The sequence below is a fragment of the Oncorhynchus gorbuscha genome, linkage group LG06 (assembly GCF_021184085.1).
Source record: "Oncorhynchus gorbuscha isolate QuinsamMale2020 ecotype Even-year linkage group LG06, OgorEven_v1.0, whole genome shotgun sequence".
NCBI lineage: Eukaryota > Metazoa > Chordata > Actinopteri > Salmoniformes > Salmonidae > Oncorhynchus > Oncorhynchus gorbuscha.
The window spans coordinates 39,828,178-39,852,997 of record NC_060178.1 but is presented as its reverse complement, the minus strand read 5'-3'; the positions used below and the strand labels follow the sequence as shown (position 1 = coordinate 39,852,997).

Below are 24,820 nucleotides of genomic sequence, written 5' to 3'. Positions count from 1 at the left end.
TGAATATAGAAAATTGATTAACAAGATATTACATGAAAAACGAACAGAAAGGTAAGATGTGAAGAGTGAAATTATTTTAAAAAATAGGGATGAGTACTGCTGAGAGGGGTAATTGTGAGGACTGGGCTTGGGCCAAAAGGTACTGTTTTAATAGTTGTGTTTTTTAAACTGTTAATGGACATGGGATTCGTCAGATGTCCAGGTTGGTTATTTCAAAACAGTGGTCGTCGTGTATTAGTGAGAATTGTCCTTGGGTTGACCAGTAAAATGCAGCATAAAGATGATTAGCAGATCTGGTCACATGACAGCTGCCGCCATAAACAACATGCCAGGAAATGAATCACTCGTCATGTGCATAAACAGAATGAGACTGAGTGTAAGGGCTCCAGTAAACTAAGTTTGAAATTGCCCTCCAGCCCATGGTATAAGGCACGCTCTCGGTTCAGCATTGTGCAAAACTTATAACGAAACTGAGATTTACATAGCACAAGTATCTTTGTTCTCTAACAGCTATTTGTTTTTTAAGGTCCAAAAACAAAGCAATTGGGTAGCAAACGCATTAACTGCGGGTGTCTGTCACGTCTGGCTGCATAGCAAATGGCCCAAGACAATGCCTAACACAGGCGGTTGGTGGCACCTTAATTGGGGAGGACAAGCTTGTGGTAATGGCTGGAGCAGAATAAGGGAAATGGTATCAAATACATTGAACACATGGTTTACATTTGTTTGATTCCATTCCATTTGCTCTGTTCCAGCCATTATTATGAGCCATCCTCCCATCAGCAACCTCCTGTGATGCCCAAGAACCAGAGGTGTGGACTCTAGTCACATGACTTGGACTCGAGTCAGACTCGAGTCACAAATATGACTCGACTTTGACTTTAACCCCAATGACTCGTGACTGGACTTGGACTTGAGCCTTATGACTCGGCCTCACTTGATACCCTCCCCAAGCCCAAATATTAAAAATGATGCTATTAAAAAAGTGTGCAGCGCATCAACTCTTCATTTAACGGATTACATTTTGAACCGGACAGCAGCCAATCAAATTGTACCAGCTGAGAAAAAAGTGTGCGTGGCAGTGCAGAGGAATGTCGACGGGTGAATTCAGATGGAGCCCTTGGAAAGACGATACCCCAAATTATTATTTTCGGATATAAAGACGACGCTGTATCAACAAAAAAACAGATTGCAACTTGCAAAACATGCGGGAAGAAAACTACAGACGGAGGCGTAACAATTTTCAACTTTGTTCGACATTTGAAGCTGCACAAAGAACAGTAAGTCGTGGCTAATATAGCAGACAGCTACATATTTTATTACTTTACTGGTGTATCGTGTAGGCTAACGTAACATTAAATCAATGAGCCTTCACATAGTCAGTCAGTGCAGGAACGTGATCATTGCACCCAAGATTTAGCTACAACTGGCTAGGCAGTTGGTAGCCTAAATTCTTCCGGATGTTACTGCTGTTCCTAAAACCATTGACATACATTAGCCTACTGTAACAACACAGAGAGAGTGTGTGCGTGTGTGTTAAGGTTGGGAGATTGTGTACATCGCCCAATTGCGCCCTGTAGCGATCTTCGATCACTATTGGGAGGGGTCTTTCTCATGGCTACCCATGTATTTCCATGGAAATATAATGTTAATAGAACATCAATAAAATGTATTTATAAAGCCCTTTTTACATCAGCCGATGTCACAAAGTGCAATACAGAAACTCAGCCTAAAACCCCAAACAGCAAGCAATGCAAATGTAGAAGCAAAGTGGCTAGGAAAAACTCTGTAGAACGGCAGGAACCTAGAAAGAAACCTAGAGAGGAACCAGGCTCTGAGGGGTGGCCAGTCCTCTTCTGGCTGTGCCGGGTGGAGATTATCACAGTACATGGCCAAGATGTTCAAACGTTCATAGAACATTCAACGTTCAACTGCACATGGGGACAAAGATCGTACTTTTTGGAGAAATGTCCTCTGGTCTGATGAAACAGAAATAGAACTGCTTGGCCATAATGACCATCATTATGTTTGGAGGAAAAAGGGGGACACTTGCAAGCCAAAGAACACTGTCCCAACTGTGAAGCACGGTGATGGCAGCATAATGTTGTGGGCATCATGAGGAAGTGAAATTATGTGGATATATTGAAGCAACATCTCAAGACATCAGTCAGGAAGTTAAAGCTTGGTCACAAATGGGTCTTCCAAATGGACAATGACCCCAAGCATACTTCCAAAGTTGTGGCAAAATGGCTTAAGGACAACAAAATCAAGGTATTGGAGTGGCCATCCCAAAGCCCTGACCTCAATCCTATAGAACATTTGTGGGCAGAACTGAAAAATCGTGTGCGAGCAAGGAGGCCTACAAACCTGACTCCGTTACACCAGCTCTGTCAGGAGGAATGGGCCAAAATTCACCCAACTTATTGTGGAAAGCTTGTGGATGGCTACCCGAAATGTTTGACCCAAGTTAAACAGTCATCATTTTGAATCAAGTCGACAATCTAGCGGAAAGTTTGTCTTCTGGATGATAGCGGAGTGAACAGGCTGTGGCTCTGGTGGTTGATGTCCTTGATGATCTTTTTGGCCTTCCTGTGAAATTGGGTGCTGTAGGTGTCCTGCAGGGAAGGCAGTGTGCCCTCGGTGATGCGTTGGGCAGACCGTACCACCCTCTAGATAGCCCTGTTGTTGCAGGCGGTGCTATTGTCGTATCAGATGGTGATACAGCCCGACGGGATGCTCTTAATTGTTCTATCTGTAAAAGTTTGTGATGGTTTTAGGTGCCAAGACAAATTTCTTCAGCCTCCTGAGGTTGAAGAGGTGAAATTGTGCCTTCTACGCCACAATGTCTGTGTGGGTGGACCATTTCAGATTGTCAGTGATGTGTACGCCGAGGAACTTGAAGGTTTCCACCTTCTCCGCTGCGGTCCCATCGATGTGGGTAGGGGTGTGCTCTTTCTGCTGTTTCCTGAAGTCCACGATCAGCTCCTTAGTTTTGTTGACGTTGAAGGACAGGTTATTTTCCTGGTACCACTCCAAGACGGCCCTCACCTCCTCCCTGTAGGCTGTCTCATCATTGTTGGTGATATAGCCTGTTTAACCTGCATACTTAATGATTGAGTTGGAGCCATGCTGTCATGGCTCCAGCCTACGGTTCTGCCTTGGTGGTGAACATGTAGCCTATAGCCTACTTTAGAGAAATGTCATCATCGAATATTGTTAGAGCTTTCATTGTTCCCTTACAGTGCATTCGGAAAGTATTCAGACCCCTTGACTTTCTCCACATTTTGTTACATTACAGCCTTATTCTAGAACGGATTCAATAGTTTTTTCTTCTTCTCATCAATCAATACACAATACCCCATAATGACAAAGCAAAAACAGGTTTATGAAATTTTTGCAAAAAACAAAATGACTGAAATTTCACATTTACCTAAGTATTTAGACCCTTTACTCAGTACTTTGTTGAAGCACGTTTGGCAGCAATTACAACCTAGAATATTCTTTGGTATGACGCTACATGCTTGGGATGCCTGTATTTGTAGATTTCTCCCATACTTCTCTGCAGATCCTCTCTAGGTCTGTCAGGTTGGATTTTAAGAGTCACTCTCCAGCTATTTCCAGATCTCTCCAGAGATATTAGATTGGGTTCAAGTCCGGACTCTGGCTGGACCACTCAAGGACATTCAGAGACTTGTCCCGAAGCCACTCTTGCATTGTTTTGGCTCTTTGCTCAGGGTCTGTTGGAAGGTGAACCTTCACCCCCGTTTGAGGTCATGAGCACTCTGAAGCAGGTTTTCATCAAGGAGCTCTCTGTACTTGGCTCTGTTCATCTTTCCCTCTGTCCTGACTAGTCTCCCAGTCCATGCTGCTGAAAAACATCCCCATAGCATGATGCTGCCACCACAATGCTTCACCGTAGGGATGCTGCCAGGTTTCAGACCAAAGAGTTCAATCTTGGATTCATCAGACCAGAGAATCTTGTTCTTGGTGTTTGCCAAGCTCTACGGATAATTCCTTCGACCTCATGGCTTGGTTTTTGCTCTGACATGCACTGTCAACTGTGGGACCTTCCAATCAATCATCCAATGAATTTACCACAGGTGGACTCCAATCAAGTTGTAGTAACACCTCGATGATGATCAATGAAAACAGGACGAACCTGAGATCAATTTTGAGTCTCATAACAAAGGGTCTGAATATTTATGTAAATAAGGTATTTTGTTTTTTGTTTCACAAACAAAATCTAAAAACCTTTTTTTGCTTTGTTATTATGGGGTACTGTGTGTAGATTGATGAGGCGAAAAAAATCATCATTTTTTAAATAAGGCTGTAACGTAACAAAATCTGGAATACTTTCTGGATGCATTGTATATGCCCCCTTTATTTATCCTACAGTTTTGACTTGGTCTACAGGGAGAATACTGTAAGAACGGCCCAAGTTCTGAATTCTGTTGCTGTACATTTCAAAGGTGCTGAACAAATAGTTATATTGACTACATCCGTCCTAGCTTGCTCATTAATGTCTTCATTTAAATTATGCATTGCCTCTTATTATGCCATATTTGTACGTCTCAATAAAAACCACATTTGTTTAATAAACAAGTCAGCCATATCAGCCATGCAGTAGATGAGGACGAATGAACTGTTTCGCTTACAAACAAGGGTCCGCTGATAGCCAGGTGTGACAGTGATAAGGTGTTGGGACTGCTATATGTAGGCCCTAACAGTTTGTGGACACAGTTTGTCACCGTTATAGTCCAATTCATGTATTGTTTAGTGTCGTGTTGTGTTGTGTAGTGGCTTTGATGGCATGCATCTAAAACCCTTTTTTTTGAGTGTGCCCAACCAAGATTTAACGTGTTATAATATTGTTCAGGTTAACTCAGATAGGTGTTCTATAACCTAATCTTGATACCGTGGGGATGTGATGGGGCGGATTTTGCATATCTAGTTTCCCAGTGTCAGGTTTGTAGGGAAATAGTTTACCATTGTAGAGCAGCTGTATGTGTTTTGTTTGTATGTTTGTTTAGGTGTATCGTTTAACTACTCTCAGGTTCTTATGTGAGTGGGCTTCGGGGATGGGGGTCTAGCGACCAGAGTAGGGGATGGATTTGATCTCCGATTTCATGCACAAGATCATTTTTTAATGTATCACATGATGACACTACAGGTAACAAGTTGGAATGTTAGTGGGGTAAATGGCCAAAATAAACGAGTGGTTTGCTTAGATGACTTTTGTAGACATAACATTGATGTTATATTTATTCAAGCGTCCCACCTAAAATAATCCATGCCCAAAGATTTGGAAACAGACATTATTATGTTGCAGCGTCATCCTCTGTAGATTCCAAAACTCGCGCCTCCCTCGTCAGAAGACATAGTTTAACACGGACTGTAAAAATATGGTAGTGATGACTATAGGATATCATATCAAAACCTTAATCTCAGGTAAGAAAATTGATTTCATATCAGTATATGCGCCAACATAGTATGATCCTACATTTGATTAGAATCTAATGGACTTGCTGGCAAATATTACAGATTTTTCTCTGATCAAATGATTGCCGTTTTATCGTCTTTGAACCGCTCTGGCTACCAATCTCAAACAGCTCCCACACCTGTGTCAGTGGTATTTAACAACCTGGTCAAGGATTTTAATCTCACAGATATCTTCCGATTTGTCAATCCTACATCTAGACAATTTCATTTTTACTCTGCTAGACATAAATTCTACTCCAGAATAGATTATATTCTAGCTTCCGGCACTGCATATGCAGATATTCATAATGCAACAATATGCCACGTCCATTTCTGATCATAGTTTCAATATAATATTATTAAAGAACAATCAATTTTGTACTTTATTTGAAAAATAACTTGATGTTTATCTAACACAGAATGTTTGGTCTGTTGAAAATATCCTATGGATGTCACGACTTCTGCCCAAGTCGATGCCTCTCCTTGTTCGGGCGGTGCTCGGCGCTCGAAGTCGCCGGTCTTCTAGCCATCACAGATCCATTTTTCATTTGTCTTGTCTTGTTTTCCCACACACCTGGTTCTCATTTCCCTCAACATGTGTTGTGTATTTAACCCTCTGTTTCCCCCATGTCTTTGTGTGGTATTGTTCATTATGTTTCATGTTATGCGCACGGTAGTCTGTTGCGCTGGGTAATGTTAACCCGTATTGTTATTTCGTGTTCACTTTGCCGTGTGCTTTTGGTTCGCCTAAATAAAAGGCTCCGTTGGCTACCCAATATCTGCTCTCCTGCACCTGACTCTCTTACAGCCATTTACGCATACCTGACAATGGAACTCTATAAAGGAATTTATTAGGAACTTCTCAGTGTCATTTACATCTCACCTTAATAAAACCAGAATGAAAACCATTAACAAACTAGAAACATATTTGGATAATCAGGAACGAGAACAACAACAACTCTTACTCTGATGACAAAAAGAAAAGGGTAGATGTAGTCAAGTTAGAACTTCATTCTTTGTTCAGACATAGGGCAGAATTCTTAATTCATCGAACCAGACAGAACTATTATTTTAATGGAGCTAAACCTAGTTATCTTTTCGCAATGAGACTCAGAAACAGGGAGATATGCTCTAATATTTCAGCTATTAAAGCACATAAATGATTGTTAACTAATCCTTAATGCGGTTTGGTTCTTTTTACTCTACTCTATGTAAATCTGATATTACTTTGGATAAATATGCCTCAGCTGAATTTGTCCTTACCTTTCCAATGAAGAATCACAATCCCTTGGGAAACCCATTTCAATGGACAAACTTAAAGAGGCACTAACAAAGATTAAAAAAGGTATATCCTCTGGTTTGGATGGGATTCCCCCAGATTTCTACCTTCCCTTTTGGGATAAATTAGGCCAATTTTTACATAATATGATTTGGACTTCAGTTGAAAAGGAATCGTTTCATAATAATGTAAACTCCGCAACGATTGCGGTACGTCCGAAGCCCAATAAAGATCACACTCTAACTGGTAACTGTAGACCTTTGTCATTGTTGTGCTCTGAGGTTAAATTGTATGCTAAAGTTCTCTTAACCCATTTAGAATCTTATATGACTACACTAGTGCATCACGACCAGACAGGGTTTATTCACCCTTATGTGGTGTTCATGGTTTTGTTATTCACCAAATGTTTGTGGGACAGATGGACCCACAACATTATTGGGTTGTTAAAACAATACAGCCATAACAATTTACATGAAAATACATGATACTTAGATGTTGACTTATAACAATTACAAGCAATATAGATAGCATACATGGTTAATATTTGCCATTTACCTCTACTTGATCACATTGCTTGTAATTGTAAACAAAACTCACTTATAATCAAGACATGGGTGGACAAACATCGCAGTGATTCCTCCTGTTGCTACCGGCTGCAATCTAGTTCAGGAATTTTACTAACATCTCACTCACTCACTCACTCACTCACTCACTCACTCACTCACTCACTCACTCACTCACTCACTCACTCACTCACTCACTCACTCACTCACTCACTCACTCACATAGATAGTTACAGCAGGCCAAGGTAGGAGAGTCAGACACACACACGTGCAACACACACACATGTAACAACATCACTCACACTTACTTCCGGTATTGGAGTTGTTGGCTCTGTGGGTCGGGCGAAAGGGGAACCAGCATCCTCCTCCTAAATCCTCCTCACAATGATTGCAGAAGCTGGGGTCCTTGGGATATGTTTCCTCCTCTGGATTTGAGGTCTTACCAAAGTCTGATGTTCCTGGCCACAGATTCTCCCATCCCTATTCCACATTTTTGCCTTTCTTTGGCACATAGGATACTAGGGACCTGTCGGCCGAGAACACAAACTTAGAGGAATTGATAGGCCTGTTCCGTTCATTCAACAGCTGGGGTGGGAACTTGTTCGTGGAATTTAATTCCTATATGTTTATTAACCAATTCAAGTAATCACGCTGCCCATTCCTAAGAATTTGTAAAATACTTAGTTGCATAAAATAGACAGAGACCAGTCTCAAAATCAATCAATAGCGTTTATTCTCGAGAGTACTGAACATGGTACAATTTACAACAGGTTATAAACTAAAAATGGTTTAGTTTATAGGTTTTAAACTGTCCCTCCTCCACTCCGATACAACGGCAGTATAGTTCACAAGCCTTCCCACATCGTCCACCACCGGCTTAGATCATTTACTACCAGCCCAAGGTCTCTCCTCTCCCTGTGTAGATAAGCATTCTAGCCAGTCTGACGATAAGTTCATTAGTTTTTACCAAGGAACAGACAGTCATTGTTCAAATTCTTGATTATAATTACACACATTATATTCAGTACTAGGATTATAATAAGATTCATACATCCATAACATAATAGTATTCTGTTTAGTCATAGTCCTGATTGAAATGTATACATAATTTAGTCATTATTGATAAAAATCCCTTAACAGAACTCTGGCTTGTTGTTTTTGTACTGTTCCTACCATCATTAGCTTCCTCTTAGGGAGCTCCTGTCCCAGCTTGTGCAAAGTAAAAAAGTTATAGTATGTGATGTTGTGGCCACATCCAGGACATCCTGGATCCCTTGGTTCTTTTCAGGGGTGCCTCCATCTGGCTTCCCTGTATAAACTTGCAAGTTCCACGCGTATGTTGAAGTAGCATCACAGGCAGCCCAGATCTTGATTCCATATTTTGCAGATTTAGACAATATGTACTGCCTGAAAGGGCAGCGGTCCCTATATGGCATAAGCTGCTCATCAACAATAACGTTGGGCCCAGGGTTGTAAAACAAGGGAAGGCGGTCCACCCACTTGTCCCACATTGACCTGATTACAGCTGGCTTGTCTGTCTGCCACAGAGCTGGTCCGGTGTCTTGGTTATCGAAACGGATAATCCTGGAAATAATGTGGAAGTTTTCCAGAGACGTTGCACGGAAAAGTTCTCTGCCCGTTTCTGCATCCCACAGGGATTCCCCATTGGATCTGAAAACACCAGCAATGATAAGAACCCCAAAGTATTAATGTAAATGTATTTGGTCCATCTCCTTCCAAAAACACGCCTTCCCTCCAAATTAGTACAGTCCAGTATGATTTTCTGGATGGTGTCTGGGATGAACAGTTCAAAAGAAGACTTTGTGTCCTGCACATGAGTAACAGCCATCCACGTTGGCCCTGGTTGCATCCTTATCACATTGGCAGCCATGCGTGGTGGCTCATTACTTTGGCAAGAAGACCATTCAATAAAAAAAAAATGTACATTCATATTTCTCCTCCAGCAGGCTGCTGATGAGCTGGTCCTGGGGCTGGCAGCTGATGACGGGCTGGTCCTGGCTGCTGATGAGCTGGTCCTGGGGCTGGCAGCTGAGCTGGTCCTGGGGCTGGCAGCTGACGGGCTGGTCCTGGCTGCTGATGAGCTGGTCCTGGGGCTGGCAGCTGATGAGCTGGTCCTGGGGCTGGCAGCTGACGGGCTGGTCCTGGCTGCTGATGAGCTGGCTGGCTGGCAGCTGGGGCTTGGCAGCTGAGCTGGTCCTGGGGCTGGCAGCTGATGAGCTGGTCCTGGGGCTGGCAGCTGACGGGCTGGTCCTGGCTGCTGATGAGCTGGTCTTGGGGCTGGCAGCTGATGAGCTGGTCCTGGGGCTGGCTGCTGACGGGCTGGTCCTGGCTGCTGATGAGCTGGTCCTGGAGCTGGCAGCTGATGAGCTGGCCCTGGGGCTGGCAGCTGATGAGCTGGTCCTGGGGCATGCTGAGGATTAATCTTATCCTCTTCTTCCAACTCACTGTCAGACTCCGAATTGACAGAGAAATTATCCTCATATTCAGAAAATTCTTCATCTTCCAAAGTGCAAGATGCTCCTTCCACACTAGCTTCTCTCTCTGCAAAAAATGATTTCTAAGGTCCTCTGAGCAGAGATTATTTTTGCCATACTGATTGATTGTGGTAAGGAGCCACACATGCATGGCTGCGGTAGAGTTTCGGAAAATACTGCGTTTGTTTAAAAAAAAATGTATTGTAATAACATTGTGGAGGTTCCTGCAAGACATTGTGTAGTTTCACACATAACAAAGGGTAAAGAGTGTGAGAAAAGCGGGAGACAGGCAGGGAGACAGACAGGTTCTTGGTGCTATGTTGAAGCAGCAGGCCCAGGGAGGAGGAAGACAGAGTGAAGGCACACAGCAAACCTTTTTGTTTAATTTTTACTTGTTGTCACCTACACACACACTTTTTCACACTTGTATTACCCTGGACCCGAACACCACATATGTAATATACAGTGGGGCAAAAAAGTAATTAGTCAGCCACCAATTGTGCAAGTTCTCCTACTTAAAAATATGAGAGGCCTGTAAATTTCATCACAGGTACACTTCAACTATGACAGACAATGATTTTTAAAAATCCAGAAAATCACATTGTAGGATTTTTAATGAATTTATTTGCAAATTATGGTGGAAAATTTGGTCAATAATAAAAGTTTATCTCAATACTTTGTTATATACCCTTTCTTGGCAATGACAGAGGTCAAACGTTTTCTGTAAGTCTCCACAAGGTTTTCACACACTGTTGCTGGTATTTTGGCCCATTACTCCATGCAGATCTCCTCTAGAGCAGTGATGTTTTGGGGCTGTTGCTGGGCAACACAGACTTTCAACTCCCTCCAAAGGTTTTCTATGGGGTTGAGATCTGGAGACTGGCTAGGCCACTCCAGGACCTTGAAATGTTTCTTACGAAGCCACTCCTTCGTTGCCCAGGCGGTGTGTTTGGGATCATTGTCATGCTAAAAGACCCAGCCACGTTTCATCTATCCAAATCCTTCTGCCATGGTGACCACAAGTGGGATAATTGCTCTACGCAATTCCCCGTATCCAGAGGCTGTAGCCAAGGATGTCCCATCTCGCCTTTGCTCTTCGTTCTTTCGATCGAACTGCTAACACCGAAACTCAGAAATCACCCTAATATTTATCCTTGAAGTTTTAATAATACATCCCATCACATATCCTTATATGCAGATTACATATTTTTGTTCACTGATAACGCTGTTTCTTCATGACTGTCACGACTCCTACCGAAGGTGGCTCCCCTTCCTGTTCGGGTGGCGCTCGGCGGTCGTCGTCACCGGCCTACTAGCTGCCACTGATCCCTTTTCCCCTTTCTGTTTATTGGTTTCACCTGTTTTGTGTGTAGGCTGATTCGTCAAGCTTTGTTAGCCAGTAGGCCCGCCTGCTCTTTGTGCGGGATTGTTTTGTGTTGCTACTGTGCACGTTTGAGGTTGACATGTTTACGTTTGTGGGCTTTTCTCCGGACTGTTTGAGTCCCCGTGTTTGGGGAATTTGTTTTGTGTGCGCCCTGTGTTTTGTGGGGTGGCTTATGTTTGTCGTGTGCGCAATTTAAAGCACTACCCTGTACTCTCTGCTTCCTGCGCCTGACTTCGCACCCACTATGCCCAGAGCGTTACAATGACCAAATATACTCTCTACATTTGATCATTTTAATGCCCAACTGGATACAACATTAACTGGACAAAATCTGCTATAATGTCATTAAGCTTAGGACCAAATCATTTCCAAGGAATATATGAATAGAAGCAGACCTCTCAAAATGGTCACAGCTTCAAACTCTCACCAAGCTAGAATTCATCATTAAGATGAACATTCTTCCCCAAATTAGTAACCAAACCCTTTGAGTTACCTTGTCTATCTAATATTCTGTCATTTATATTGTGGGATGGATGAGCCCTAAGGGACACCATATGCCTGCATGCTGATCTTCAATGTAGATAAAATAAAAAAGACTTATCAGGTCATTGAAATGTAGCCCTAAGATCATTAAAAGCTTGCAAAACTTAATCTCCAAAAGAATCGTCCAAAATATGGTCCCCCTTATCCTCCTATTGAGTGAATGAAAAGGGGATACCTCCAGAAAGAACTGAATGATTGAGGAAAATTGGTGACTGAGCATGCCACTTCTGTATTGTGATCGATTCCTTTTCTACTAAGCGCCATGGTGTGAGTATGTAATTAGTGGTCCAACTTAACTTATCACGTTTTAATGATAATGCTGAATAGACTAGATCCTGAAGTCTTTGTGATAATGCCAAATTATCTTCTATAGGTCTCCGGGAGACTAAAGCATTTGGATCAAACCATGTTGAGAGGGGGTGAAGCACAAAAGTAAAACTTAAAGTTAGACAGAGACAGCCCACCCTCCCCCATGTCACGCTGCATAGTGGGTTTTCTTAGGTGGAGCTAGATTAATCATTGCATTGAGAAAAAGTGAATTGTGATTAAAAATAGTCAAATAAATCAAATGAAAAACCTCATATCTCAAAGCACAAAAATATATCCCGCTGAGGCGTGGGAGCCTGATGAAAAGGCTGAGGCATGACGTGGGAAGTGAGCCTGGTGAGCTGTAATGATGGGCAGCCAGGTGCCCTCGAACGCCAGAGAGGAGCGGGAGCAGGCATGACACAATGCAATGTCAATTAGCACTGATTTCATTAAAAGTGCATTACAGTGGCTTGGAAATAGAATGCAAAAGGAGGCAAATAATTAGTAGGAAGAGTTTTGTCATAATTAGATTGATTTGAGATTGAGTGGAAGCCAGCGATTTTCCAAAACTATAGTTTGTTAAACAAGAAATTTGTGGAGTGGTTGAAAAACAAGTTTTAATTACTCCAACCTAAGTGTATGTAAACTTCCGACTTCAACTGTATCTGTGACCAACAGATGTCTATTCTCAGTCGTGAAGTCCATAGATTAGGGCCTAATTTATTTATTGACTGATTTCCTTAAACGCAACATGCAACAATTCCATTAAATTGTTGCATTTTGTGTTTATATTTTTATTCAGTATATTATGTGAGCTAAACATAACAAATAATTGCAAACATATATATATATATATATATATATATATATAATTTATTTGTTTGCCTCCCGGGTGGCGCAGTGGTCTAAGACTCTGGGTTCGAGCCCAGGCTCTGTCGCAGCCGGCCGCGACCAGGAGATCCATGGGGTGACGCACAATTGGCCTAGCGTCGTCCGGGTTAGGGAGGGTTGGGCCGATAGGGATATCCTTGTCTCATCGCTGTGTTAAGAAGCAGTGCGGCTTGGTTGGGTTGTGTTTCGGAGGACACATGACTCTCGACCTTCGTCTCTCCCGAGCCGGTACGGGAGTTGTAGCGATGAGACAAGACAGTAACTACAAACAATTGGATACTACGAAATTGGGGAGAATTTTTTTTTTTTTTTAAGTACTAATTTTAGTGTCCCCACTACAACAACAAAAAATACTTAAATACATATATTGTCCTTGAAACATTAAATTTAAATACTGTAGAATTACATTCATCTTATAGAGGACTGCTCCTTCTGGGGAGTGCAAATGTATTCAAAGCCTCTCATTGGCCAATACATAGCATTAGCAATTTAGGGTTTGTGTACATCAATGGGGATAACATTTTTGTGCATAGTAAATTAATATTGTTATTATTTGACATTTTCAGGGTGGGAAAAACGCTTTCAATGTAAACGCTTCGACAGCATCATTGCATTTTGGTACACAATTACATACGTTTCCAACGAAACTCTTCGTTTGCCTTTCAGCATTGCGTTGCAGAGGCAGTTGCAGTGCGTTTGCAGTGCGTTTGGTGTGGTGCATATCATACCTTGAATTTATGCGTAGACGGCTTGACAGAAATGAAAGCATAAGTTGAATGTTGAACTTTTGTTACATACATATCCAGATGATGATGCATATTATTTTGCGCAATAGCGCTGTTGTAGAAAAGATATGTAGACAGTCAGGCCCCCATTGATTTTGTTATAATGTTTGAGCATAAGAAGACAGCATTAGCCATGTCAAACTACGATATTTGCTTAAAAACTGAAAATTCCCCTCCCGATTCATGACTACAAAATGCGGGTCCCCGACAGCGGAAGTTGCAGACAGAGCTCTTCCGGCGGTGGTTATGTGAACCGGTGAAAAAAGAAAATAACCGTGGAATAAAACAGCTGTATGTCTGTATTTCGAGTTCTTCTTCTCCAATATTCAAAGGTATTTGTGTTAGCTTGGATTACGCCATTTTCGCCTAAAAAACATAGGTAACAGATAGCTAGCATGCTAAATTAGCTAGCCAAGCAACGTTAGCATTTCGTACTACTTGATGAACGGGCCGAGATTGTTAGCTAACTAGTTAGCTTATGCTAACTAGAAAATAACTATATGGGTATTAAATATTAACGCAAATATACCCATAATACCAACCTCCATGAAAAGACCAGCCAACTAACCGACTGAGCTAACGTTACCAATTAACTAACGTTATGTTAATGTTGAACTCACTTCATGCTAACTAACTTGCTAACTTCGCTCGTAACGTTAGCTAGCTATAAGCTAGTTAGTTTATTGGGCTTTCCACTATTTGAAGCCCTCGGACTGAACAGAACGGACATATAACAATGTGTTAATGTAGCCATGCACTAAAACATGTCATGTATTAATCTTTCATAGATCCCTCTCTATTGCACCAATCTGCCGCTCTCTTTTTGTGACTAGAACTGCCTGAACAGCTAGAGAGTGTGTTTGTGTGTTCCCGGACCAGGGTGACTGAAGTATACACACCCTGTGTTTACGAGGCTCCGTAGGAGACAACTCCAGACCCCAGAGTGAGGATTGTGTGTGAGCCTCTCGCTCCATATGTGTGTGACAATGGGGGACATCAGTGATCTGGACAGACAGATCGAACAACTTAGGCGCTGTGAACTCATCAAGGAAAATGAAGTCAAAGCACTGTGTGCCAAGGCCAGGTAATTAAGCACACACACAGGCCATATTACTTTAACATTTCTGATAAAATCTAAATCTTCATCACTAAGCCTGTCGTCTGCTTGTGTTTGTGTTACAGGGAGATTCTGGTAGAGGAGAGTAACGTACAGAGGGTGGACTCTCCAGTTACAGTGAGTATTTTCAGAATAGAAGACATCTTGATTACTTCATAGATCTGCCTAGACTGCCATTATTTGCATTTCACAACCGGATTCCTCTTGTTACATGTGTAATGTTGGATGATTGAATACATTTGGGGAATGGAAACGCTAGGCTTTAGAACACCAGCTAACTGTAAAGGCCAGTTTATACTTGGTCTAACAACATGTTTGTAGGCAATTATGCGACAAGTGTCGCTGGTCAAAACATTTCATTTATACTTCGGTGGAATGTCCGTTAGTCCGTCACTGCGACTGTCAGTTTCCTTGTCGTGCAGACATTAAAAAGTCTACTTCTCTGCGACTGTCACAACGTCCGTTGTCGTGGTTACTGTACTGTCACAGCAACCAGACCAAATCCTCCTGTGACAAGATGATGCAGTTCTAAAATGATCAGATAGAATTACCTACTTTTATTTTGTCACACTGTGGCAGTGAGCTATTTTTTGTAAGCTCGCCATTACCTTGTAAATAATTGTTGTGGGTTTACTTTTCTGTAATAATGAATAAGAAGTAACTCAAGTTTAGACGTTGTCAGCTATATTTGAACTGGCTAGACAACAAACCAAAACGTTGTTTAGAAAATTGCTTTTAGTTTCCTGGCATGCTAGATTGACATTTACTGAATTCATTTTTAAACAGATGGATATATTGGTGTTAAAATAGAGAAAATATGCTATTTGGAGCACCGGCCTGCTGTTGTCATGCAGAGGCTGTTTTGTGTTAATACTTTTTCATAAGTACAAAGTTTGATGTCGGATGACAATAGAATGATTACCGGCACACCGGCAGTCAAATTCCACATGGCCGCTTAGTCACAGTAATTAGGCTTCTCCAAGCTCTGATGCTGCGGGTCATTTAGTAGCCCACTAAACTTGCTAACAGCCTGGTACTCAGCACTCTTGTCCCTCTAATCGCTCTGACAATGCAAATGTATTTGAGAATCTAATCTAACACTTAATGAGAGCCAATGAGCTCATATTGCGCAACATTTATATAGGCTATGCAATTGCAGGAGAAATCATGTTGATGACGACTAATAAAAAGAGGATCCATCAGCTTCCTATAGGCTAGGCCAACTATATTTATTATTCAACTTTCCTAATATTAACCCTTGTGCTTTGCTGAAAATAAATTGCGCTCATTGTGGTATGGGTCAGATTGACCCGGACAGTTTAAACACGCTCAAGACAAAGAATCAAGTTAAAACAGCCCAAACTTTATTCGTTCTTGTCAGACCTTTCAGAAAGAAGAAATACAAGAACAGTTGATTTAAAAAAAACTCTATATTTAAGAACTATTTGTTTGACATATTTCCTTTTTCACAGCAAGCATTTTCTGTTTCCCCAAGTGTACATTTTTTTTGTTGTATTTTCCAGTAACACTTTGGTGTGATTTGACCCTATCGGTCAAAATGATTCCTTCAGTCTTTCTCTCTAAATGTTGAACACAATGTACGTGTGTGCTTCCTGCAGATGTATTTATTGCATTCTACACTGCTGGTTTTACTGTCTTGGTGAGGGGGGTCCTGGAACCATTTTGATTACATTGGAAGCTGACAGTCCTACCTTGACTTCGTTGTGGGGACAGTGACCATTCTATATTACCATTTTTTTTTTAGACCTTAGTCCTTTAATTCCATGGAGAAAAAGGGAGGTTACCTAGTATTTTAGACAACTCAAGAGTGGAAATGGGTCAAATTGACCTGCAACATAACAGGAGGGTTAAGCAAATTGCTTATATTTACAACAGGAATACAGCCTGCATGGCATGAAATAAACCACGGGGAAAAACGTCCTCCATTTAAGTGCATAGATGAATGACATGTATTTTTTCCCAGTGCATGATAGTGGTCCATTTTAAATCAAAGAAATTGTCACGCATATATTATTTAGTATATGTAAAGACAATATTAAATCAAGAATAGTTTGATGGGTGACAATATTAGCCCATCACCTGTGAATGATGCCCAGCATAAGAAACAATTACTTTTTTTTGCAACTGCTTTATAAGGGGTGTAGAGCCTAACTGGCATATATAAGCTGCGAGTGAGTTTCAAGTTTGGGGGAAATCATTTTCACCATTACATGCATACATGCATTTGCGGTCACTTTTCATAATGGTGTTTTCCGCTAATGGAACAATTGCGCTTATGTGCTAATTTCTGAGCTTATAATGTGAAGAAATAGTGTAAGCTAAACGTTATGATCTGTTGCGTCACATTACATACATTTTTTTAATGCTAGTTGGTTGTATTAATTTGGGATCTAGTCCATCCCACAACTGTCCCAGACTGTGTGGAATATTTATTTCTCGCACAGAATAGAATACGTTGACTTTTGTACTATGGGGGATAGTAGATTGACAGGCTAGTGTCTTTGCTGTTTGTTAGGCCTACTCATCTTGTTGGCTGACAAAGAGTAAATGTGCGCAGTTCATCCAATATCTTCAATATGCATGTCGGAATGGGATAAGGACGCACACAGTTGCGTCAACGATTTGTCCGTCTTTACTTGTAGCAGGTGAGAAAGACCCGATCACGTGAAGGAGAGCCATGTGAGTGAGAGACACTTCGGATTGCGCTCCTTAGGGAGAAGGGCAAAATGCAGCACTCCGGGCCTCAAAACCCATGGATTTATTTTCTAGTGCTTGTCAAATTGTGAGTGACATACTATTGGAGTGTGTACAGCCTGCTCAAAAAAACAAAGTAGACCGCATGTCTTTTCAAGTGACTTTTTTTCAAATCATCATTAGCGTCTCATCATGCAGCCTTACAATGTATTAAACATCAAAACATATAGCCCAAAGTTTGTAGAACAACTAAAGTTACATTAATAAATCTAAATTAAGCATATAGGAGTAACTATTTCTTTGTTAGCCGCTCAACACAGAATAGCCGCATGTGCACACTCCCTCAAATCGTTTGGAGAAAATATTTATTTTATTCAGCATTGTTCAATTGTATTCCTCATACTATAAAATAATATAAATTAATGCCACGTAATTATAAGCAAATTAACTATTGTTGCCCACATCCATTTGACATAGCCACATCAGGACCTAACATAAGGACAACACAGAATATGCTATTCTTCTGAAATTGACAATTTTCTTCATTGTGCTTCTTTAGACCTGTATAAAATAAATCATGGATTTATTGTGAAGGTGTAGGCTATATTGCATGGATTTATTAGACTTTTAAAAATGGCTTGTAGGCTATTTGTGGGAGCCAGGAGATGCTAATTGTGTTTGTTAATTAACAGTCAATTACCTTGAGACCGACGGTTATTTCGCGACGCCACACTCCTAATCATGACCCCTGCGTATATTAATGAGCCATACTTTGCTGGTGTCAAACCATTTATGAAAACATGATACATATCTTGGAAGCTGAGAAGCAGCCCTTTAAAATGATATGTCAATTTTTAAAAAACACATCCCTGCCTCGCTTGCTAGTGTTGTCACGATGCCAACATAACGATACCAGGCCAAGCAAGGCCAAGTGGCTTAGCATCTTGTTCACCCCATTCCCCACACTTTTTCCCGTTTTCTAAACGCTATGCGCTATACAAAAAAATCTGTCACTGATATTTACACTTCTATGCAATACAACATATTTAATTTAACTTCACACTGTTCACTGCATAGAATACTGCATAGAATGACTAATTTGCTCATATTTGCAAAGGCCTGCCTTTGATTTGGCTGGAGGAATGGGATGATGGAATATACATGCATAAATAATGGTCTGCATGTCATTGTGGCAGGAAGGGGAAAACACTTAATTAAACTTTTACTCTTCAGTTAAGACTCACACATACTCTGTCTCCCTCACACACTCTGTCTCCCCCATAAACACACACTCATTGCTCCCAACTTTAAAAACGTTAGGCACCAAACAGAATGTAAGGAGCACCAGAAAGAGAGATTTTTGTTAGTTTAGTCTTACATTAAGCCTATATGAATCCTACCTTTTGAAGCACATCTCATGAGTAGTAGACCCTTTTCCTTTCTTCCTATGCCAATCAAATATGCCTAGACCTGCCAAGTTACCAGGTTGTTAGCTACCTAGGTAACTTGACTGAACAATGGCCCGGGATTAGTTTAAAACAGCCCAGCCAGCGACATGTTTTGTGAAATTATATCAAATGCGTGCGAAATTGTGCAGGAAGAATAAAAGGTTGCTCCAGTAATGTGAGTCATATTTTTTTGAACCCTTTGAGCTGGAGGCAAGTCATTTTCTTTGCTGTAAAGCTGCAAGCATTACTGTCTCAGAGATGTTTTTCTTCTGGCACTGCTGTGTGACACCGAACTTGCAAAGCCTATCAGACTGGCCTGTGCTCTTGGATATACCAGGGATGAAATTATATAGAATGTAGACCTATCAATTTTGCTCGTTCTGCACGCTGCTCCAATGTATCAAATGTACAAATGTAACAAATGTAACAGAAGACTGATCAGTGTTTGCACCCCCCCCCATCACGGCTAAATTATATTTTAAAAACTGAGGAATAGATGCGCAGGAAGAGCGGATGGAGAGAAGCTGGTGATTGATAGCTGGAATGGGATGCGACTGGCGGAAATGCGCATGAAAGTGAAGGGGACATTATTGGACCGGTGCTAACAAGAGACTAGTTGCTGTTGCTTACATTTTTTTTTTGCAGAATTATTTTTTTAAATTATAACAGGTGCCAGCGGGTACTTTCAGATCAGTAGGGCTGAAAAATGTCATAGTATCATATGAAACGGTACTATGGTATTCTAAAATGTTGGTATCATAAGTATCATGACGTTTTGGTAGCGTGACATTACGGTGGTACTGGTATACCATGCAACACTTCTTCATATCTAACTTAATAATTTTCCAGTTTGTGTTAGCTAGGTCTCGCGAATACCTAATGACATGCTCTTCAAATTGTCGTTAGGAGTGTTTTAGCTTGTAGTTTTCAATGAAACCATTTACATAAAAAAGACAAGACGAGCTAAATCAAGTAGGCTGGCTAGTTAGATACTTTGCCTCATTTTGGCTGATTGTCTACTCGGCTTGTCAACATTTCATTTCACTGACTCATCAATTGGAAAAAATACTCTAAAATGTACATATAATTATCAACATTAAAGCGAATTGTATACAGTTTCATACCTTAATATTGTTGTCCTGATCTCAATGACAGAGCTGTCAAAGGTGAGAAACCTTTTAGGTCCAGTAGAGGCACGGCACCTCCCATTGGCCGCATTCACTTTGTCTCAATGCCAAAACTCACAATTTGCTCACTCCTACCAAAGACACATTGGCATCAGTTGTTACAATGGCAATTCAGGATGCTGCTACCCATACCTCCTAATAAATGTTGTTCAAGGTCAAAATACAAAAAATATTGATTTTTCTATTTTTAGAAGCACATGTTTAGTATTAGTGGGTTGAATACATGTTTGCTCAGCTTACTTCCTGAATTGTTGCCCTTTTAATTCCCTACAATTCTTATTTTCTATCACAGGTGTGTGGGGATATTCATGGACAGTTTTATGACCTAAAGGAGTTGTTTAGAGTAAGTTCAGTCTCCTGTCTGTATTTCCTGCATTTCATCTGTATGATTTCTCAGTGCCTCTTTGTCTGTACAGTTCCAAACTCAACATATGCACAATTTTGCTTCATTATGCCATAAACTCCATGTCATTTACATGCATATCATATCCTGCTGTGCCATTTTTGACGTGTCATTATTTAACACTTCAATTGCGTGTGTGCAAGGTAGGGGGCGATGTTCCGGAGACAAACTATCTCTTCATGGGTGACTTTGTGGACCGAGGCTTCTACAGCGTGGAGACGTTCCTGCTGCTCCTAGCACTCAAGGTACTCGAGAGAAGCCAAATCGGAGCTATTCAATTATTCTGAGGCTAGATGTTTTCATTCTTCAGACCCTCTTTCACTCGCTCTGTTGTAGTGTTTCTAATGCTATGCAGGGTTGGAGTTAGTTCAATTTAAACTTATGTAAATTCAGGAAATGCAATGATTGAACGTTTTTTCTACTTTCTCATTGTACTGTGCAAAGTCAGACCTACTACCCCTCTCATTTGCTTTTTGGTAGGTAGGGTCCCGATGAAGGACCCATTCTAACAAGTAACTTACCCCTTCCTCCCCCCATAGGTGCGGTATCCAGACAGGATCACTCTGATCCGAGGGAACCACGAGTCACGGCAGATCACACAGGTCTACGGCTTCTATGACGAGTGCCTCCGCAAGTACGGCTCGGTCACCGTGTGGAGATATTGCACCGAGATCTTTGATTACCTGTCCCTCTCTGCCATCATTGACGGCAAGGTGCGCTTTCAGTCACATTTCTCTGCTTCTCTCTGATTGTTATTTGTGCCTTCTTACCAACTCCTATCGTCATACCAAGGAGGGACGTGACAATGAACATAGGAGTTGATAATACAGCACAAATAGATCTGGGACCAGGCTAGATTGTTATGGTTAGATGTCTAGTCTCGCTAAATAGCTAGGTCTCACTGAAACAGCATGACTCGTGACAATCTCCCCTCTTTATATCTTTCCAGCTAGCTCAGGTTTTCCTCTGGTAATTAATGCAAGTAACTCTGGATCGCAATTGCACCCATCGGTTCAAACATGTTTTGTTGCTTTATTGAGAAGAATGTTTTTAAAGAAACCTGTTTCTTGAGTTTGATTGTGTAAGGCCTTAACTATACTGAACAAAAATATAAACACAACATGCAATGATTTGAAAGGTTTTACTGAGTTCCAGTTCATATAAGAAAATCAGTCAATTGAAATAAATTCATTAGGCCATAATCTATGGATTTCACATGACTGGTAATACAGATACGTATCTGTTGGTCACTGATACCTTTAAAAAATAAGTTGGGGCTGTGGATCAGAACCAGTCAGCGTCTGCTGTAACCGCCATTTGCCTCATTCAGCGAAAAACATCTCCTTCGCATAGAGTTGATCAGGCTGTTGATTGTGGCCTGTGAAATGTTGTCCCACTCTTCAATGGCTATGCAGAGTTGCTGGATATTGGCAGGAACTAGAACATGCTGTTGTACACGTCAATCCAGAGCATCCCAAACATACTTAATGGGTGACATGTCTGTGTATGCAGGTCATGGAAGAACTAGGATATTTTCAGCTTCCAGGAATTGTGTACAGATCCTTGCGACATGGAGCTGTGGATTATCATGCTGAAACATGAGGTGATGGCTGCCGATCAATGGCACGACAATGGGCCTCAGGATCTCATCACGGCATATCTGTGCGTTCAAATTGCCATTGATACAAAATGCTATTGTGTTTGTTATCCATAGCTTATGCCTGCCCATACCATAACCTTACTGCCACCATGGGGCACTCAAAACGTTGACATCAGCAAACTGCGCACCACACAACGCCTTAAAAGTGGTCTGCGGTTGTGAGGCTGGTTGGACCTACTGCCAAATTCTCTAGATGTTGGGGGTGGCTTATGGTAGAGAAATTAACATTCATTTCTCTGGCAACAGCTCTGGTGGATGTTCCTGCAGTCAGCATGCCAATTGCACGCTCACATAACTTGAGACTTCTGTGGGATTGTGGTGTGTAACAAAACTGCACATTATAGTGGCCTTTAATTGTCCCCAGCACAAGGTGCATCTGTGTAATGGTCATGATGTTTAATCAGCTTCTTGATATGCCACACCTGTCAGGTGGATGGATTATCTTGGCAAAGGAGAAATGCTCACTAAAAGGGATGTAAACAATGTGTGTACTACATTTGAGAGAAATACGTTTTTTGTGCGTATGAAAAATGTCAGGGATCTTATATTTCAGCTCATGAAACGTGTTAATATTTTTGTCCAATGTAGTTTTTTTTTCTCTTTCTCTCATTGTGTAGATATTCTGTGTGCATGGTGGCCTTTCTCCCTCTATTCAAACTCTGGACCAGATCAGAACTATCGACAGGAAGCAGGAAGTGCCTCACGATGGCCCCATGTGTGACCTGCTGTGGTCTGACCCAGAAGGTAAGATACTGGTAAATAACCCTTCCACCCCAAAATGTGTAGCTATAAGCAGGATGGTGAAGATTCCACCAAGTCTGTCTCACACATTTGAGCATTTATCCCCCAATGAAAAGGAATGAGACAATTCAAGTTTGTCTCTCACAGACACCACAGGGTGGGGGGTGAGCCCGAGGGGGGCGGGCTACCTGTTTGGCAGTGACGTGGTGGCCCAGTTCAACGCGGCCAATGACATCCACATGATCTGCAGGGCCCACCAGCTGGTCATGGAGGGCTACAAGTGGCACTTCAATGAGACCGTGCTAACTGTGTGGTCCGCACCCAACTACTGCTACAGGTCTGTGTCCCGTCCATCTTTTTCCTGCTTGCTTGTAGTTTCGTTTGTTGCTATCTATTCTGCATTTGGACTGCTGAGTTATGGCCAAACTCTGCTGTGTATGCATGTTGTTAGCTTATAGCAGTGTTTAGGTCGCCATAGCAACCGTCTAACTCTTCTGCTCCCTCTCTCCCTCCCCTATAACACAGATGTGGTAATGTGGCAGCCATCTTGGAGCTGGATGAGCACCTGCAGAGGGAGTTCATCATATTTGAAGCCGCCCCGCAGGAAACCAGGGGTATTCCCTCCAAAAAGCCAGTGGCAGACTACTTCCTGTGACCTCTCACCCTGGAGGGAATACGGAGCCTTTGGCTGTGTTCCCCTGCTCAGACGTTGCATGCATCAACCAATGGTTGCGTGCCACATCATTGACTGTCGTCGACTGCTATATTGCTATAACTTGATGTGGTTAGCTGATACTTAAAATGTCTATCCAGGGGTTGTAAGATCTGGCATGCGTTAGCAATGCCTGGGCAGAGGAATGCACCCTTTATGTTAGGATGGTTTCTTGTGTCTTGAACCTCTTTGGTTCTGTTTCAAACTGACCCCTAGACCAGGGGTATACAACCCTGTTCCTGGAGTGCTGCAGGTACTGTACAATTGTCTCAAGGCACCACATTGAGCTACTAAGCTTATTTATTCCTTCCGCACACCAGGACCAGGGTTGCCTACCCCTGCCCTAGACACTTCTTGATTCGCCACTGTAGAGATGAAAGAGCTGTGTCAGTGTGAGCAATATGGCAGAAACTCCACCTACCCTATCAGAGGATGAGGTGGCGCTATTACCATACTGCTGATACTGTCCTGGCCTTGGTTGGAAGATCATGAAGTATCTAGTTGTGACTGCTTTGGGTCTGAATGAATCTGTGCCCATTTCAGCTCTTTACAATGGCCATAGTTCTTTTTCTTCCTCCCCCCCTATTAACTTCTCTTATCCCCTCTCACCGCCATTGAGTTATTTGGTATTTGCCCTTCCCCCTAATCTTGTAGTATTTTTACATTTGAAAATGTGAACATTGTCCTACGGATGGAGGGATACTTGAAAGGAGATGAAAGAATATTTTAATCTGCAGATATAGGAAATTAACCCATTTCTGGGTTGAATTTTCCATATGCATAATTTCTTACACATTTTTCTTTTCTTTGATTTTTGTATAACTGTTGTTTTAAAGGATGAATTGCAAAAATTATTTTTCTTCAGTTTGCAATTTCAGTGTCCTGTTTGCTTGTTTTCTCGAACTCAGTTTTCAAAAACATTGTTCTCGATGCTACTCAGCCTAAACAGCACCCACACTCAAACAAAAATAAAGTAACTGGTTAAATGGGATCACTACACACATTTTTTTTCTTTCTGTACCTTGTTGATGCCTATTGATCCACAAATCTCTGTAGGGTTCACTGTTGACTTTTGATATTGTGAAAATAAAATCTTTTTGTATCAATCTC

The 24,820-nt window shown here is 41.6% G+C and overlaps 1 protein-coding gene across 5 annotated transcripts; it reads left to right on the top strand.

Moving 5' to 3' along the window:
- Nucleotides 1–978: 978 nt before the first annotated feature.
- Nucleotides 979–24,820, top strand: LOC124037942 (serine/threonine-protein phosphatase 4 catalytic subunit B). Of its 5 annotated transcripts, none has more exons than XM_046353228.1 (9): nt 979–1,280; nt 14,607–14,811; nt 14,910–14,961; nt 20,487–20,537; nt 20,741–20,842; nt 21,137–21,310; nt 22,875–23,001; nt 23,146–23,335; nt 23,524–24,820. In XM_046353228.1, exons 2-9 carry the CDS (start codon nt 14,702–14,704, stop codon nt 23,651–23,653), a joined length of 936 nt encoding a protein of 311 aa, XP_046209184.1. In that variant the 5' UTR covers nt 979–1,280; nt 14,607–14,701; the 3' UTR covers nt 23,654–24,820. The 5 variants fall into 5 exon arrangements, with proteins under 5 accessions (XP_046209184.1, XP_046209187.1, XP_046209183.1 ...); XM_046353231.1 differs by having other exon boundaries at nt 14,561–14,811; XM_046353227.1 differs by lacking the exon at nt 979–1,280 and adding an exon at nt 13,911–14,059.

Excerpts from the sequence above, each read along its gene's own strand:
- LOC124037942 (XM_046353228.1), top strand. The coding sequence starts at position 14,702 with ATGTGTGTGACAATGGGGGACATCAGTGATCTGGACAGACAGATCGAA. Across the intron at positions 20,843-21,136 it reads TGCTGCTCCTAGCACTCAAG|GTGCGGTATCCAGACAGGAT; the intron begins GTACTCGAGAGA and ends CTCCCCCCATAG. Across the intron at positions 23,002-23,145 it reads GCTGTGGTCTGACCCAGAAG|ACACCACAGGGTGGGGGGTG; the intron begins GTAAGATACTGG and ends TGTCTCTCACAG.